Source organism: Monomorium pharaonis, chromosome 7, assembly GCF_013373865.1.
Source record: "Monomorium pharaonis isolate MP-MQ-018 chromosome 7, ASM1337386v2, whole genome shotgun sequence".
NCBI classification, from domain to species: Eukaryota; Metazoa; Arthropoda; class Insecta; order Hymenoptera; family Formicidae; genus Monomorium; species Monomorium pharaonis.
The window spans coordinates 15,673,671-15,688,815 of record NC_050473.1 but is presented as its reverse complement, the minus strand read 5'-3'; the positions used below and the strand labels follow the sequence as shown (position 1 = coordinate 15,688,815).

The 15,145-nt window shown below is 27.1% G+C and overlaps 4 protein-coding genes across 4 annotated transcripts; all 4 read right to left on the bottom strand.

Annotated features, from left to right (window-relative positions):
- Positions 1 to 221: 221 nt before the first annotated feature.
- On the bottom strand, positions 222 to 843 carry LOC114255740. The gene is made up of 2 exons (XM_028195270.2): positions 733 to 843; positions 222 to 469 (listed from the first exon to the last, which is right to left on the bottom strand). Exons 1-2 carry the CDS (start codon positions 826 to 828, stop codon positions 323 to 325), a joined length of 243 nt encoding a protein of 80 aa, XP_028051071.1. The 5' UTR covers positions 829 to 843; the 3' UTR covers positions 222 to 322.
- A 1,830-nt stretch (positions 844 to 2,673) lies between these two features.
- LOC114255738 lies at positions 2,674 to 5,352 on the bottom strand. Its single transcript, XM_028195268.2, has 3 exons — positions 4,718 to 5,352; positions 4,543 to 4,639; positions 2,674 to 4,043 (listed from the first exon to the last, which is right to left on the bottom strand). The coding sequence occupies exons 2-3, from the start codon at positions 4,621 to 4,623 to the stop codon at positions 3,849 to 3,851; spliced, it is 276 nt and encodes a 91-aa protein (XP_028051069.2). The 5' UTR covers positions 4,624 to 4,639; positions 4,718 to 5,352; the 3' UTR covers positions 2,674 to 3,848.
- A 1,593-nt stretch (positions 5,353 to 6,945) lies between these two features.
- On the bottom strand, positions 6,946 to 8,198 carry LOC105834124 (transcription elongation factor SPT5). Its single transcript, XM_012676371.2, has 2 exons — positions 7,987 to 8,198; positions 6,946 to 7,332 (listed from the first exon to the last, which is right to left on the bottom strand). Exons 1-2 carry the CDS (start codon positions 8,065 to 8,067, stop codon positions 7,063 to 7,065), a joined length of 351 nt encoding a protein of 116 aa, XP_012531825.1. The 5' UTR covers positions 8,068 to 8,198; the 3' UTR covers positions 6,946 to 7,062.
- A 1,500-nt stretch (positions 8,199 to 9,698) lies between these two features.
- On the bottom strand, positions 9,699 to 10,927 carry LOC114255739. Its single transcript, XM_028195269.2, has 3 exons — positions 10,830 to 10,927; positions 10,650 to 10,760; positions 9,699 to 9,982 (listed from the first exon to the last, which is right to left on the bottom strand). The coding sequence occupies exons 2-3, from the start codon at positions 10,728 to 10,730 to the stop codon at positions 9,818 to 9,820; spliced, it is 246 nt and encodes an 81-aa protein (XP_028051070.1). The 5' UTR covers positions 10,731 to 10,760; positions 10,830 to 10,927; the 3' UTR covers positions 9,699 to 9,817.
- Between the last annotated feature and the right edge of the window lie 4,218 nt (positions 10,928 to 15,145).

Sequence of the window (15,145 nt, the reverse complement as noted above, 5' to 3'; positions counted from 1 at the left end):
TTTACATTTTATTATAGTTCTATATACATTGCGCGCGCGCAAATTAGAACATTTTATATTTAACATTAAAACATCATAATATTTGATATATTTTGTAGGATTGAATATATGAAATTTATTTATATTATAAGGTCTCTTAATTTTTTAATAAAATGTAAGTAAATATTAAAGTTATTTATTAACTCATCTTATAATTATTAATAAATAAAAAACGAAAAATATTGAATGCTTTAATATGTTTATTTAAGTAAGCTATAACAGAAACTCTCAGAAAATAATGCCATAGTCAATATATAAAAAAGCGTTAAGCGTATTAATCACGTTAGTCTCTTAGAAGATTTGATGGATATGGTCCAGGACCAATAGGTCTTGTATCTAGTCCGGGTAATGCTGTACCACCTATTGGCACACATTCGCCACTGTCAAGTTTACATCTCAAAGCACGGCAACAATCACTATTCGATTCGCACTAAAATTTTAAAATATTATATTTAGACAAGTGAAATTCGACATTAACATTAACATTATTTAATTATTATTGCATGTTGCATGTCGCACTTTGAAAACATTATTTGAATATAATTATTTACATACGAATTATGCACGAAAGAAAACACGAATTTATAATTTCTTAATTCTGATTTGGTCTTTCTCTTTTTTTCTGTATGTTTTTTTCTAATGCAGAAAATTATTATTTTTAGTGTAATACACAAATATGATCAGAATACTTGCAGTTTTACCCATAGGACTGCACGTTTGCTTTTCTGCTTGAGAAGCAGCCATAATCACAGCAATCATAACGAAAGTAGTGAAAATAATGAACTTCATCTTGCCAATGTATAATACTTCTGTAATTATTATTTCTTCTATATATATTTACAATTTGATATGCATATGTAATATAATAACACAGTACAAATATGACAGCAATATTTCTATAAAAATAGCCATCATAACTTTACGTTAAATATATATTTTTAATAATAAAACTAATATAAAAAAATACTTTACTATTTTATAATACATTAACAATTTTATAGAAATATTGTGTGTGTGCGTGTGTGTAATTTAGTATTTTAAGTTTTATTTAAAAATAATACATAAATTTACCGTTTTTTTTTGGACACACCCAGCAGTTTGATTATGCAGATAATACGTTGTAAATGCAACTGATGTATTTGATCTTTGAAGAGTATTTATACTTTATATCGCTCTTGTAAAATAATAATACCGGAAATGTATTGCTTACATTATCTGCTATATGAAAGGGAATTCTTGTTTGGGCAGGTTGTTCTTGCTTTTTTTAATTAGAATTAATAGTCATGACCATAAGATGTATACTTCATTGCAATTCAGAATGTCTGTTTCTATATTAGAAACTCTGTTTCTATATTAGAAACTCTGTTTCTATATTAAAAACTATATTTTTCTTTTAAAATGCTGTTTTCACATTTTGCTTAATTAAATTAGCAAAGAAATTAGTTTTATTAACTTCTATCCGATTAATAATATTTACATGAGATTTTATTTTCTGCGTGCTCATATTATACATATATTATAAACCTACAGAAAATAAATTCAATGAAATTAAAAGTATTATATTCACATTGCAATTATGAGACATGACATTAGAATCGAATAATTATTGTATTATGCGATTGTATTATAATAAATTATAGTAAATTATCTCACATATATACAGTGGTAATGTAAGAATTAGAAAAGAATATTGGTAGCTATAGAATGTTTTTATTTAATGTTATATGTAACATAGAACTTATATAACATAAAAGATATCTTCTTTTTCTATTATACATATATATGAAAAAAAATAGTGCCGTAGTCGTATATAAAAAAAACCTTGATTCATATTAGTATGGCATTTTTGGTCCTTCAGGTCTGGTATCGTTTTCATCCGGGTTTGGTTGTGGCACACATATGTTAGCATGTGGCTGACACATCAGACCACGACAGCATTGACTAGTTTGTCTACACTAAAATATTCATAATATAATATATTAGAGATATGTTTTTAATATTATTAGTATTAAAAGTTAACATTAAATAATATTGAAGATGTGGAATGATAATATTTAAATATATTTATCTCTTAATACATATAATAAATATATATGTAGAATAATGTAAAAATATGAATTTATAATTTATTAACTCTAAGTTTATTTATCTTCTCTTTTATCTATATGTTTAATGTTTAATATAAGTTTATAATATATAGAAAAATAAGTGTTTGTTATATACATAAATGCGATCAAAATACATACAGGGAGAGTCATAGCTATGCAGGAGGGCCTAGCAAATGTCTTCTGGTCTGCTTGGGGAGCAGCCATAGCCATAGCAATCATAATAAAAATGGTAAAAATAACGAACTTCATCTTGCCAATATTTTCTGTAATTCCACAATTCTTATATAATGCAATTTGATACATACATATAATATTTTGATAATGTTATTACAAAATCATAATTGTAATAATTTTGTGTGAATATATATTTATATGATGAAATTAATTAAATAAGAAATATATATATATATATATGTATATGTGTTTGTTTATAGCGAGAGAGAGAATTTTATAAAAATATTAATCTATTAATAATTTAAACTCTTAACTTTTATTTCTGAAAATTATATGAATAAATAAACTTACCTTTTTTTTAAGGAGAACAGATTAGTTGTTCAGATCGGCGTATGATGGGATCGCAACTGATCGATTTTTGATCCTCGAACGGTATTTATACTTAATATTGCACTTGTGTAAATCAAAAATATTGGAAATATACCACTACATCATACAAATGAAAATATTGGTTTTGGAAGACTATTACGAAGTTATTTTTGCTTCTTTACTTGAATTATTAATCATGACTGTAAGTAGTTCGTATTTCATTGTAGCTTCTTACTTTGTTTCATTTTGTTGACATTAGAATCTTTAACAATAATTGATATATTTATATAGGATTAAATAATATAATATAATAATTAAGTTATAAGAATTGTATATACTGCTTTGTCATTATTCTGTTTTATCATAAAGCAATTGCATCAAAGAATGTGCATTAATTAAAAAAATATTTTATATTAATATTAAGTCTTTTATGGACATTTCAAATGATTCGAATATAGAGATTACTGTTATAATTTTGAAAAAGTTCTTGTCAAAGAAGTAAAAGTTATTATTTTTACTCATTTTGAGTAATAAACTTTTAATAATAGTTTTTTAATACTTTCGATTCTAACGGAATATTGCCGTTGGTTATTCAAGATAAGATGAGTTATTGCTAAATATTTTAAGCAAACGTACATTATGTATTCAGTTGCAACAGCATACTCCGGGAGAAATTAAAATAGAAATTTATCTCGCTGCAAATGACTATACTTTTGTTACAATAACTATATTTTACACTAAGTTTTAAATATTAAGAATTAAGGTTATTATAATTTAAACATACAATTTTTTATTTATCAATTATACATAAGTTGACTATCACAGCTGTCTATTTTATGATGATTTTTATCAGAAAGTATATATTCTTTCTTTAAAAGAACCTGAATATGTTCTTAGTTTTACGAAATAAATATCATCACAGAATAAACTATTTCTGCTTACAAATTAATTGTAATTTAATTAATTAGGAAATAAGGGTTCTTAATCATTAAGACACGATAAATATTTGGCTGTAACAACTAAACAAGTATATATTTTCAATTATCATATAAATTCTTACATATTTTTAAAGATATTTTCCATTTTAATTGAGATGCAAGATTAAATCATTGTTGCAACGAAGTCCATGCAACGAAGTTTAGGAGATATCGTGTATAATTATTCAGTAGATTCTTTCTTTGCTGGCCATTCTACTTCCTCGCCGGGTTTATCAGGTCCCCATCGTCCCCATGGTCCCCATGGTTTTCCTGATCCCCATTTTGGCCAAATGCAACGAGGACGAATCCATGGATTCAACAATTCAGTGCACTCAAATGGCTCGCAACATGTCCCATCCCCGACACCACTTCCGCACTGATAAAAATTACACGAAAATATAATCTTGGACAACTTTTTTATATTACGTAACCTAATTATTTAATTCAATGCACTTTTATAATTTTTATTCAATTCATATTAGCCATATATTTATAAAATTGTAATTATTACTCACAACTTGTTATAATTACTATTTCAAAACACTTTATATAAAAATATCTTTTAATTTTTTTACTTATTCCAATAATTAACATTAAAGAAGTGTAATGTCTAGAGAATATGTTTAATATCAAATTAACATAAAATTGCATACACATTACAAATACATAAAGTATAACTAAAGTATAACTAACAAATAAATTAAATGTTATTTATGGTTCTTATATTGATTATACTTTCGAAAATTTATAAAACTTATTATCTTTCATGTCGTATAAAAAACATAAATTACATAGGAATTATTATTAAGAGAATTATTAAGAGAAATTCGAGGATGTGCATATTAAAATTTGATATATAATATTATGGAACTTACCACCGCCCCGGGAGGTGAGCAACCCATGACTAATGTCATTGCGAGAAGAGCAAAGCAAAGAAACACGATGAGTTTTCCCATTTTGATTGAGAAATTCCTGTTTTATACAATATATGAAAATATTGAGAAAATGAGAAATATTTTTGCACTAGAAATATAGCTTTCGTATCCTTACCTGTAGTCAGCTTGGTACAAAGTGAATCATTTCGGTGATTGCTTGGCTTATATACAGATTCGGTGTACACATAGTAATATAGAACGATAATCTCTTTAAATATGTGGACGCTTAGTGCACCTTAAGACTTTTTATGGGTCTACATTGCTTATGTTCGTCACATGACATTATTGCCGTTTATCATGCTTCATCAATTGCGCACATCGTAAAAATCATGAGGATACATTCATTATGTGAAGCATGCGAATCATAACAAAGACTTGAAAATATTATAAATTGCCTACAAAACAATATCACGACAATAAAAGCCTTTAGTATGCAATAGCACCGTGATACAATCGCGTCACTTCTTTAGTCATTCGATTTCGCGACAACTAGTCACAACATATTCACTGCAATAAAAATATCACTGATACTGCGAGAGATGGATTTCAACATCTATAAAATATATGAGATTTAATTCTGTTAATTTTATCAAGAAATATGGTAGTGTTTTGCGCCAACTGTGCCAACCACCTCGTGCATCTATTGTCATAAAGCTTAGGTTCAAGAATATCTGTATTACTGTTGTCAAAATGGGATTATTAATTAATTACTTAAGTTTTGTTTATTTATTTTTAAAATTTTAATTTTTAATTTCTAATTTTTAATAATACTATCACTTGAGTTTTATTTGTCAAAAAGTAATAACACAACAGTTATTTTTTTAGGAACACGTATACTTGGCGCCTTTTTTTATCTTTTTAAGATATACTTGTAACTTTGAAATAGGATTTATGAAATAAACCAGCAAAATATTCTTTTAGTATCATTTATTTTCTATTAATAATAGTATAAAAAGGTCCTATAGAGATAAAAAATATATATTATCTGAAAATGTATGCAACATTTAAACAAAAAAATAATTGTTAAAAAATAAATACAAAATTAATTAATGTAATTATTAAATCAATCTAATAATTAAAAACTTGACATGTGGTGCATTGTGTGTATGTAAGTATGATAATTATATATTAATAAGAAAATAATTGAATAAAATTAAAAAAAGATTATAATTATGTAAATTTTTACAGAAATGTATATAAAAGTTAATGACAGATTAGAGAACATTAATAATATTTTATTAATTAATTTTTTTAGTACTTAATAATATTTTTAATTTAAAATTTATGAATTATTAAAATATGTTAAGAAAGTGTCTCCTATTAGATGGTATACATAGCATTTTTTAAATTTGTAATAATTAATTCTTTAATAATCATTAATTTTTTAATATACGGATTTATAATGTTGTACTTTTTTCATGATTTTTATTTTCTTATAATTTGTTTTATTGATAAATATATTTATATTACATTGTAATTTTATATTTAAAATTGCATTATGTGAAAATAGAAAAGAAAAAAATATAAATAAAACGGTTTTATATAAATAAAATGTGAATTGCTACATGTATAATAATCTTATATATTATCAGTGATATATTTACTTTATATTGTTTACATTGTGCAATTTGCAAAAATGCAAAATATTTCTTTTAAAAAAATCTGTTTTTAGCAGATTTTATATAGAAAATAAACCATAATTATATTAATTATGAATTTTTATTTCTTTAATTATCTAAACAAATTATATTTTTATTAATATTAATAAAGTGTAATATTGCTTCCAATAGAGTGCAATAAAGTACAATATTTAATTTCTGAGAAATAAGAGAATGCCGCTTTAGGATATTTATGTCAATATTGACGATTTTCGTTTTTTTACATTTTCAATACTTTTATAACATTGTATTTACCAATATTTAATAATATTTATAATATTTAATAATATTTTTTAATACATTTCTGTAACTATTGTGTACATGATAATTATATTGTTTCTTTAATTTTGTTAAATTATTTTTGATTAGCGCATAAAGTTTACGCATTAAATGTAAAGTACGTGCTTTATCCAGGCGTGCAAAGTTTTTCGAACTTACTAATACTTTCAATTCTAATAGAATATTTTGACTATACAAGGTAAAATCAGGAGCAAATGATGTTATTGCTATATGCAAAGTAAGATGAGAGGCAAATCATGTTATTATTATTTGAATACATTTTTATTTTAATAAAATAAATATTATTTTTATAAAATAAATTATTTTTACATATTATTTTAAATATCTTTCTCGCTCTCGATTACAATTTAAGATAGAAGGATCTTAGTCATTAAAACACGAAAAATATTTTATACGATGATTAAACAGTATATATTTTCAATTATTGAACAAATTCGCACATAGTTTTAAGTTAAGTGCAAGATCATAATTTTGTGCAACAAAATCCAGGTCGAACTATCATTTAATATGGTTGTTGAGTAGATTTTTTTGCTGGCCATTCTACGTCCGAACCCGGGGCCCCTCCAGGTCCCCATATCCCTCCTGGTCCCCATCCTCCCCATCCAGCTGGACCACCCCATGCACCTGGACTACCCCATGCACCTGGATTACCCCAGCTACTTGGACCACCCCATGCACCTGATCCATATACTCCCGCAGGTTTTCCTCCAGTGCACATTTTACTCCATAAATTGCAGCCAAACATTCCGCAACATTCATTGCTACTTTGGCACTGAAAAAAATTACACAAAATTATAATTTTGCACAATGTTTTTGTATTACATAACTTAATTATTGAATTCAATACACTTTTGTTATTTTTTGATTTATGTCATTTGCATATTTTTTTTTAATTGTTCACAAAACAATTAACACTCAAATCTTATTATATTCCGTACTTGAAATATTTAAAAGATAAAATTTTATACGAATATCTCTTTTTACCTTTTTTATTCTGCTTAATTATAAATAACTTAGAATAAAAATGTACAGTGGCTGTAGAACAGCTTTAATTTACCGAGCATTAACATAAAATTATAATTGTAAGTATATAAAATACAAACAACATCAAGTAAATCAAATGCCATTTCTTGTATTGATTGACAATTTAATAGTGTACTTTTGACAAATTGTAAAACTTATCAGCCTTATTATTTATATCTACCGATTATTTATATCTATGAAAACTAAATGTATATATATATATACTCTATAAAATTAATTATTTTTTAAGAATATTAGTTAAGGTGCACTATTTTTTAAATTATAAAGTGATTTTTTATTATAATTAATTTAGTTATTTTTATAATACAAATATATAAAATAATTAATTAAAAATGTGAGTATGTACGTGTTAATATTAAATATGATATTATGCAACACTTACCGACATTCCAGGTCCTTTGCAGGCCATGACTAAAGTCATTGCCAGAAGCGTGAAACAAAGAACTACGATAATTTTTCCCATATTGATTGATTGCTTGAAAAACTCCTGTTCTATAAAGTATATAAAAATGTTGAGAAAGTAGGAAAATACTTTTGCACCAGAAATTTTCGTATCCTCACTTCAGTATCTCTCAATTAAAAGTGAATCACTTCAGCGATCGCTTACCTTATATACAAAATCGGTGTGCACGTAGAAAGGTAGAACAATACTCTCTTCAAATGCGTGGGTGGGTACACCTTGAGACTTTTATGAGTTGTTTAGATTCGTCACTGATATTATTATCATTTATCAAGCGTCATCAATTGCACAAATACCGTGAGAATTATAAGGGTAAACACATTACGTAAAAATCTATGTTGATCTTGACAGAGTCGGTAAAATTATAAACCCCCCGCAAAGTAGTATCACGGTACAAATGTATTTTTTCGTTGTCCGCGATAACATTTTCTAATAATTTGTTTTATCGATAAATGTATTTATACTACATTACAATTTTTAGTTTAAAATCGCATTATGTGGAAATAAAAAGAAAAATATAAATAAAACAGTTTGAAGATATGTTATAAACATGTAAACTAATCTTATATTATCAGTAATATACTCACTTCATATTATTCACATTGTGCAATTTGCAAAAAATATAAATTTTATTTTTGTTTCTAAAAAATCTCTTTTTAGATTTTACATAAAAAATAAGCCATAAATATATTAATTATGACTATTTTATTTCTTTAATTATCTAAACAAGTTATATTTTTATTAATATTAATAAAATGCAATATTTAATTTCCAAGAAGTAAGAAAATGCCGCTTCAGAATGGTTTTGTCAATATTGACGACTTTTTTTTTCCTCATTTTGAATATAATAATTTTATAATATTTTACATAATATTTAATATTTATGGAAATGCATTTTTATAACTGTTGTACACATAATAATAATAATACTCTTTCTTTAATTTTATTAAATTATATTTTTATTAGCTCACAAAGTTTATATATTGAATATAAAGTACGTACTTTATCCAGGAATGCTAAATTTTTCATACTTACTAATACTTTCAATTTTAATAGAATATCTTGGATCTTGGTTATGCAAGGTAAAATGAGAGGCAAATAGTGTTATTACTAGATACAAAATAAGATGAGAGGCAAATCATGTTATTACTAGCAAATGTACATTATGTATTAAATTGCAACAGCATTCTTCAGAGAAAATTAAGGATATTTATCTTACAATAAATTGTAACAATTACATTATGCATTAAATTAATTTTTAGTAACGAGAATTAAAGACACTATAATTTGATATTGTTATACAATTTTTAGTTTATTAATTGCAAGTACATCGGTTGATTATTACATTTTTTTATAATTTACGTTAGAATAAATTACATCTCTTGCTTCTAACATAAGAGAATTTGAATACATTTTTATTTTAATAAAATAAATATTATTTTCATAAAATAAATTATTTTTACACATTATAATAAATCTCTCTTTCTTTCTCCCTCCGTTTCTCTCTCTCTCTCTCTCTCTCTCTCTCTGTCTCTGTCTCTCTCTATTTATCTATCTATCCATCTATCTATCTATCTCTTGCTGTCGATTACAATTTAAAAAAGAAGGATCTTAGTCATTAAAACACGAAAAAATATTTTGTTCAATGACTAAGCAATATATATTTCCAATTATTGAATAAATTCGCACATAGTTATACGTTAAATGCAAGATATCATAATTCTATACAACAAAATCCAGGTCGAACTGTTATTTATGGTTGTTGAGTAGATTTCTTTTCTGGCCATTCTACATCCGGGCCTGGGGACCCTTCAGGTCCCCATATCCCTCCTGGTCCTCCTGATCCAGGTCCCCCAGTGCAACGACCAGCCCATGGATTGCAGACAAATCCTCCGCAACATTCGTCGTCACTTACGCACTGAAAAAATTATAAAAAATTATAATTTTGCACAATGTCTTTTGTGTTACATAACTTAATTATTTAATTCAATACGTTGTTGTTATTTTTCGATCCATATTTGCATATTTTTAAAATTGTTCACAAAACAATTAATACTGAAATCTTATTATATTCCCTAGTTGAAATATTCAAAAAGAAATATTTTATACGAAACATCTCTTTTCACTGTTTTTTATTCTGCTTAATTGTAAATAACTTAGAATAAAAATGTGCATTGGCTGTAGAACATATTTAATATATCGATAAAGTTGAGAAGGCCTATTTAATATACTATATAATATTTAATATATCAAGCATTGACATAAAATTATAATTGTAAGTTATAAAATACAAACAACATCAAGTAAATTAAATATTATTTCTTGTATCGAATGCAATTTAATAGTATACTGTTAACAGTTTGTCAAACTTAGTATCCTTATCATCTATAAAAATGAAATGTATATAAACTCTATAGAACTAATTTTTTTTAAATATTAATTATGATGCACTATTTTTGAAATAAATTATAAAGTAATCTTTTATTATAATTAATTATTTATTTTTATAATACAAATATATAAAATAATTAATAAAAAATATGAGTATGTACGTATTAATTTTAAATATGATATGCAACACTTACTATCACTCCAGGTCCTTTGCAGGCCATGACTAAAGTCATTGCCAGAAGCGCAAAACAAAGAAGTACGATGAGTTTTCTCATATTGATTGATTGCTTGAAAGTATTTCTGTTCTGTAAAGTGTATAGAAATGTGAAGAAAATATACAAATACTTTTACACCAGAAGCTTTCGTATCCTCACCTCAGTATCACCTCAATTCAAAGTGAATCACTTCAGCGATCGCTTACCTTATATATAAAATCGGTGCGCACATAGAAATATAAAGTAATACTATCTTCATATACGTGGGTAGTTAGTGCATCTTGAGACTTTTATGAGTCTACGTCTTGCTCGTCACTGATATTATTATCATTTATCAAGCGTCATCAATTGCGCAAATACCGTGGGAATCATATACAGGTAAACACATTACGTAAAGCTCGTGGATCTTGACGAAGAGTCGGAAAAATTATAAACCCCCCGCAAAACAGTATCACGATAACAAATGTATTTTCTCATGGTCCGCGATAGCATCGCGGTGCAATCGCGCCACTTCTTTATTTATTCGTTTATTCGATATCGCGACAACCAGGTATAACATATTCACTGCAATCAAAATATCGCTGATACTGCAAGAGATGGATTTCAGCATCTGTAAAATGTATAAGATTTAATCCTGTTAATTTTTTAATCATAACGTTGAGAAATATGATATATGAAGTGCACTAAAAAAATATTCTTTTAAAATAATGGTTTTACTAATAAATATATTTTTTATTTTGATCAAAATGCTAGAATTAATAATTGTGCTACGTAATATTCGAATGAATCATCTCGTGGATCTTTCCAATTCTTCTTCCTCCTTTGCACACGTAAAACTTCTCCAAAGCTATCATTCCTAATTTTATCATCAAAAATAGGAAGATATATATTCTCGTTTCGTGTTTCGTGTTTATTTCTATGCAAGGCGCGATAAGATGAACAAATTCCCAACAGTCATCATAAATTACAAATTAATCAAGATTTAGTACGCAACTACATTAAGATAACAAAAGTAAACATACACACACATAGACGCACACACATATGAAAATTTTAATAGTTTAATATCTATAATGTTATAAAAACTATGTTTCTTTGAACTCAAAAAAGACTTTCCATAAACAAAATTTCTAATAACATGAAATAAATTCAGATACAGCCAAATTTATCCTGCAGTTAGATTAATTATCATCTTAAATGTTTAAAGTAACATTTAATTATTTAATAAAGCACATACATTTGTATAATTTGTATCAAAACATTTAATTATTATTATATTATATTATACTGCATCATACTGCACCATACACAATAATATATTAGTAACATTAGTAATTGCAAATTATCCAAAGATCCTTAGTGAGATAGCTAGCGAGAATTATTATTTCACGCGCCTGTCAAATTCAAAATTGATCTAGCATTAATAATAGGGGTTGCAGTCCCTGATAATATTATTTCGTTTTCGCATTCCTCACTATAATATCGCAAAGTTATTATTTCGACATTTGGCCCCGAATTCGCGTATGATGTAGCAAAATATAATCACGTTTTGTCAACAGTGTCGTCGTGTGCCGCGCCGTCACGGCGTGCAGGGCAGTTTACACATTCCCGACTTTTTATTGTCCGAAAGTGTCACGATTTGATGTTAGTTGTAATCGTCCATTACGTTTTTCGCCCGCTGTCGGCGATAATTGGTGGCACCACTGGTGTAATATTTCAGAACGCCCGCCGTATAACGCGCTCGCGTGTCATTCGACCTATCAAAACCGTTCTCCAAATTGATTCAGTTGTCGTTCCTGCCTGCAAAAGAAATCCCTTCATATTTGCGGGAAATTACCCCTCGTGATAGTTATCATACCTTCTTCCTCCAAAAGTATGTTTATTAAGCATTAATAAAATCTGTTTAGTTCAAGACAATCAGAACTTTGCAGTCTATGTTAAACAGTCTGAACGTAATATATATAATGGTCATTTTCACGTTCGTTTATTTCAATATATTCTTTTCGATGGAAAAAATGTTTCAAAAAAATGTTTGAATGAGGTAGATCGCATTTTAAAGTTAACAATCATTACTTTCAACATTTGTATCTGTATTAAGACACCATAAAAAGTCATGATAAAATATGAAAAGTAAATATCTATTCTTATTATTGATCGTTCTTTTTTTTAAATTTAATTTTACGATATAAAATATTAGGAAATTTTTATTTTATTTTTTTTCTGTAAGAGAGACGATTTTAGTTTTAGCTTTTCCGTATGAATCTTCATAAATTTCAAGTATTTTCATCTAGCTAAATTAACGGTATCAATAGTACATGGATATTATAATGAATTATGTAATTTGTATAATTTGTACATATAGTATTAATTACATGCATTAATAACAAACAACCGATGCAGCGTATAGCCAAAAATATGTAAACGCCTAATTCCCACTGTCACTCAATCTCCAACCAAACCCCCCGTAGCTATCATATATAATATTTTCTCTCTACGCGCAAAGTTCGCTTAATTGAGTGCGCCATTACCTGTAATTTAATGCAATGTAAACGATTAAAACGTTTATCAAATTCGGTCTTGATTCTGGACTAACTGATGAGTGGTGAATCATTTCATTATGACGATAATTATGCAATTACAGAACCAGATGTATAACCGGTCGAAGGTAAAAAAAAAACAGATGAAAGATTCTGGAACGCGTGAAGATGAAACGTTGAACGGGAATTCCGTAGGATTGGAAGTTCTAGAGCAAGTACGACAAAAATTGTATTTTTTTCACGTGATTTGACAGTGTCTGCATCTCATGATGAAAATATTGGTTTATCACGGGACGGAGATTCAAGCATTTATAATTATCGATATATATATCGTTGCAGTGTAACCGCATATGTCACGCGGTCGTTGAAAGTGGTGTGAATCATTGACTTAAGAACTAGGAGCTCTTTTAAGGAAATAATGATAGCGTTATCTTTGCCCGGTATTTTTTAACAAACTTTACCTTGACAAACTGATCCACTCGTATTACCCGTAAATTGCAATTATTTTAAACGGATATTTTTTCAATTGTACACATCGAAAAATATATATCAAATATTGTTCTTTAATTAGATTGTACTTTACATTTCTAATTGAATTAATCTTTCAAAATCGAGACATACATTAGGTCAGCATATTTCCGTTATGATTTCTACGTCAATTCTCATAATAGAACGATCATAATAGAATTGTCGTGTTTTAGACGCGGTGAATGAATTACCTTCGCTTCGAGGCTGATGTCTGAATTAGTCTTGCGTGCAGAGAGTGTGTACATTTGTATCCCTTTCCTTAACACAGTGCAACATCTACACGCACTTCCGACTTACACTTCCGAGCTAACCACTCCTTTCCGTTACACGCGACAGCTCAACCCCTAAGAAACCATTAAGCTCGTTATGAAATTACCGTAAATGTCCCAGATAAAAACAACAGCTGCCAACCGTATAGTTGAAAATATTAATTGCCACGTGTAATAAAAAAAACGAATTATTTGAATATTGTTTAATAATTTTAATTGAGATTTATATATTCTTATAAATTATATTACATAAAGAAATTATGAGAGAACAGAGTATTATAAAAATGAATTGAATCTTAACACTATGTGAATTCTTTTTGCTTAGTTTCCTTTTTATCATTAATTGTTCATTAATTATTGATGAAAATTTTAGTTATTAAATGTAATAATAAATTCTATAATCTGTAAAGGATATAAAAGTTATATTTTTAATGTATTATTTCAAAGCCTTACACAATGGATTATTTTATTTTCTACATTAAATTCAACATTAAATCGATAGTTTATCAGTGTTTCCTGTTGCGTATATGTATGTATGTACGCGCGCGCACGTGCAAGATGTAACAGAGTTTATTGAACGCAATGTAATTGTTACGCGATTACATCAATTCATCAATTCGACCAAGACAATATTTTTATTAATCTAAAGCTGTCAAATTAAAACTTCCAGCTAAAAACAAAATATTTATAAACATCAGTCGATAAATATTTATTTAGTTTTACGTATTTCTGTGCTACAACGAATTATTATTTGGTAAAATTGCAAGTAAAAATGCGATTAGGAGACGCTCGACCGCGAAAAATGTATTTCAATAAAAGATATATAAAGGACGCTCAATGTGCAATTTCCATTATCTGTCTCGCGCGGGGTACCGAAATAATTACTTAAACTATCAAAATTTTTCGATAGCTCTTTTGTTTTGATCATTCTGAAGCGATATCGAAATGGAAATCAATATATTTGCTCGCGTTGGAAGATATCAATTAATTCGTTATCATCATCACAATAAAACATGTGAATGTTTATGTGCATAAAAAGCTCTTGCACTTGTTTATCGAATAATTGATCTATTTACAGCAAATGGATCATAGAGTAAAGAAAATGTATCTTCTTCCATTCCCCCCCTCTCTTTCTCTATCT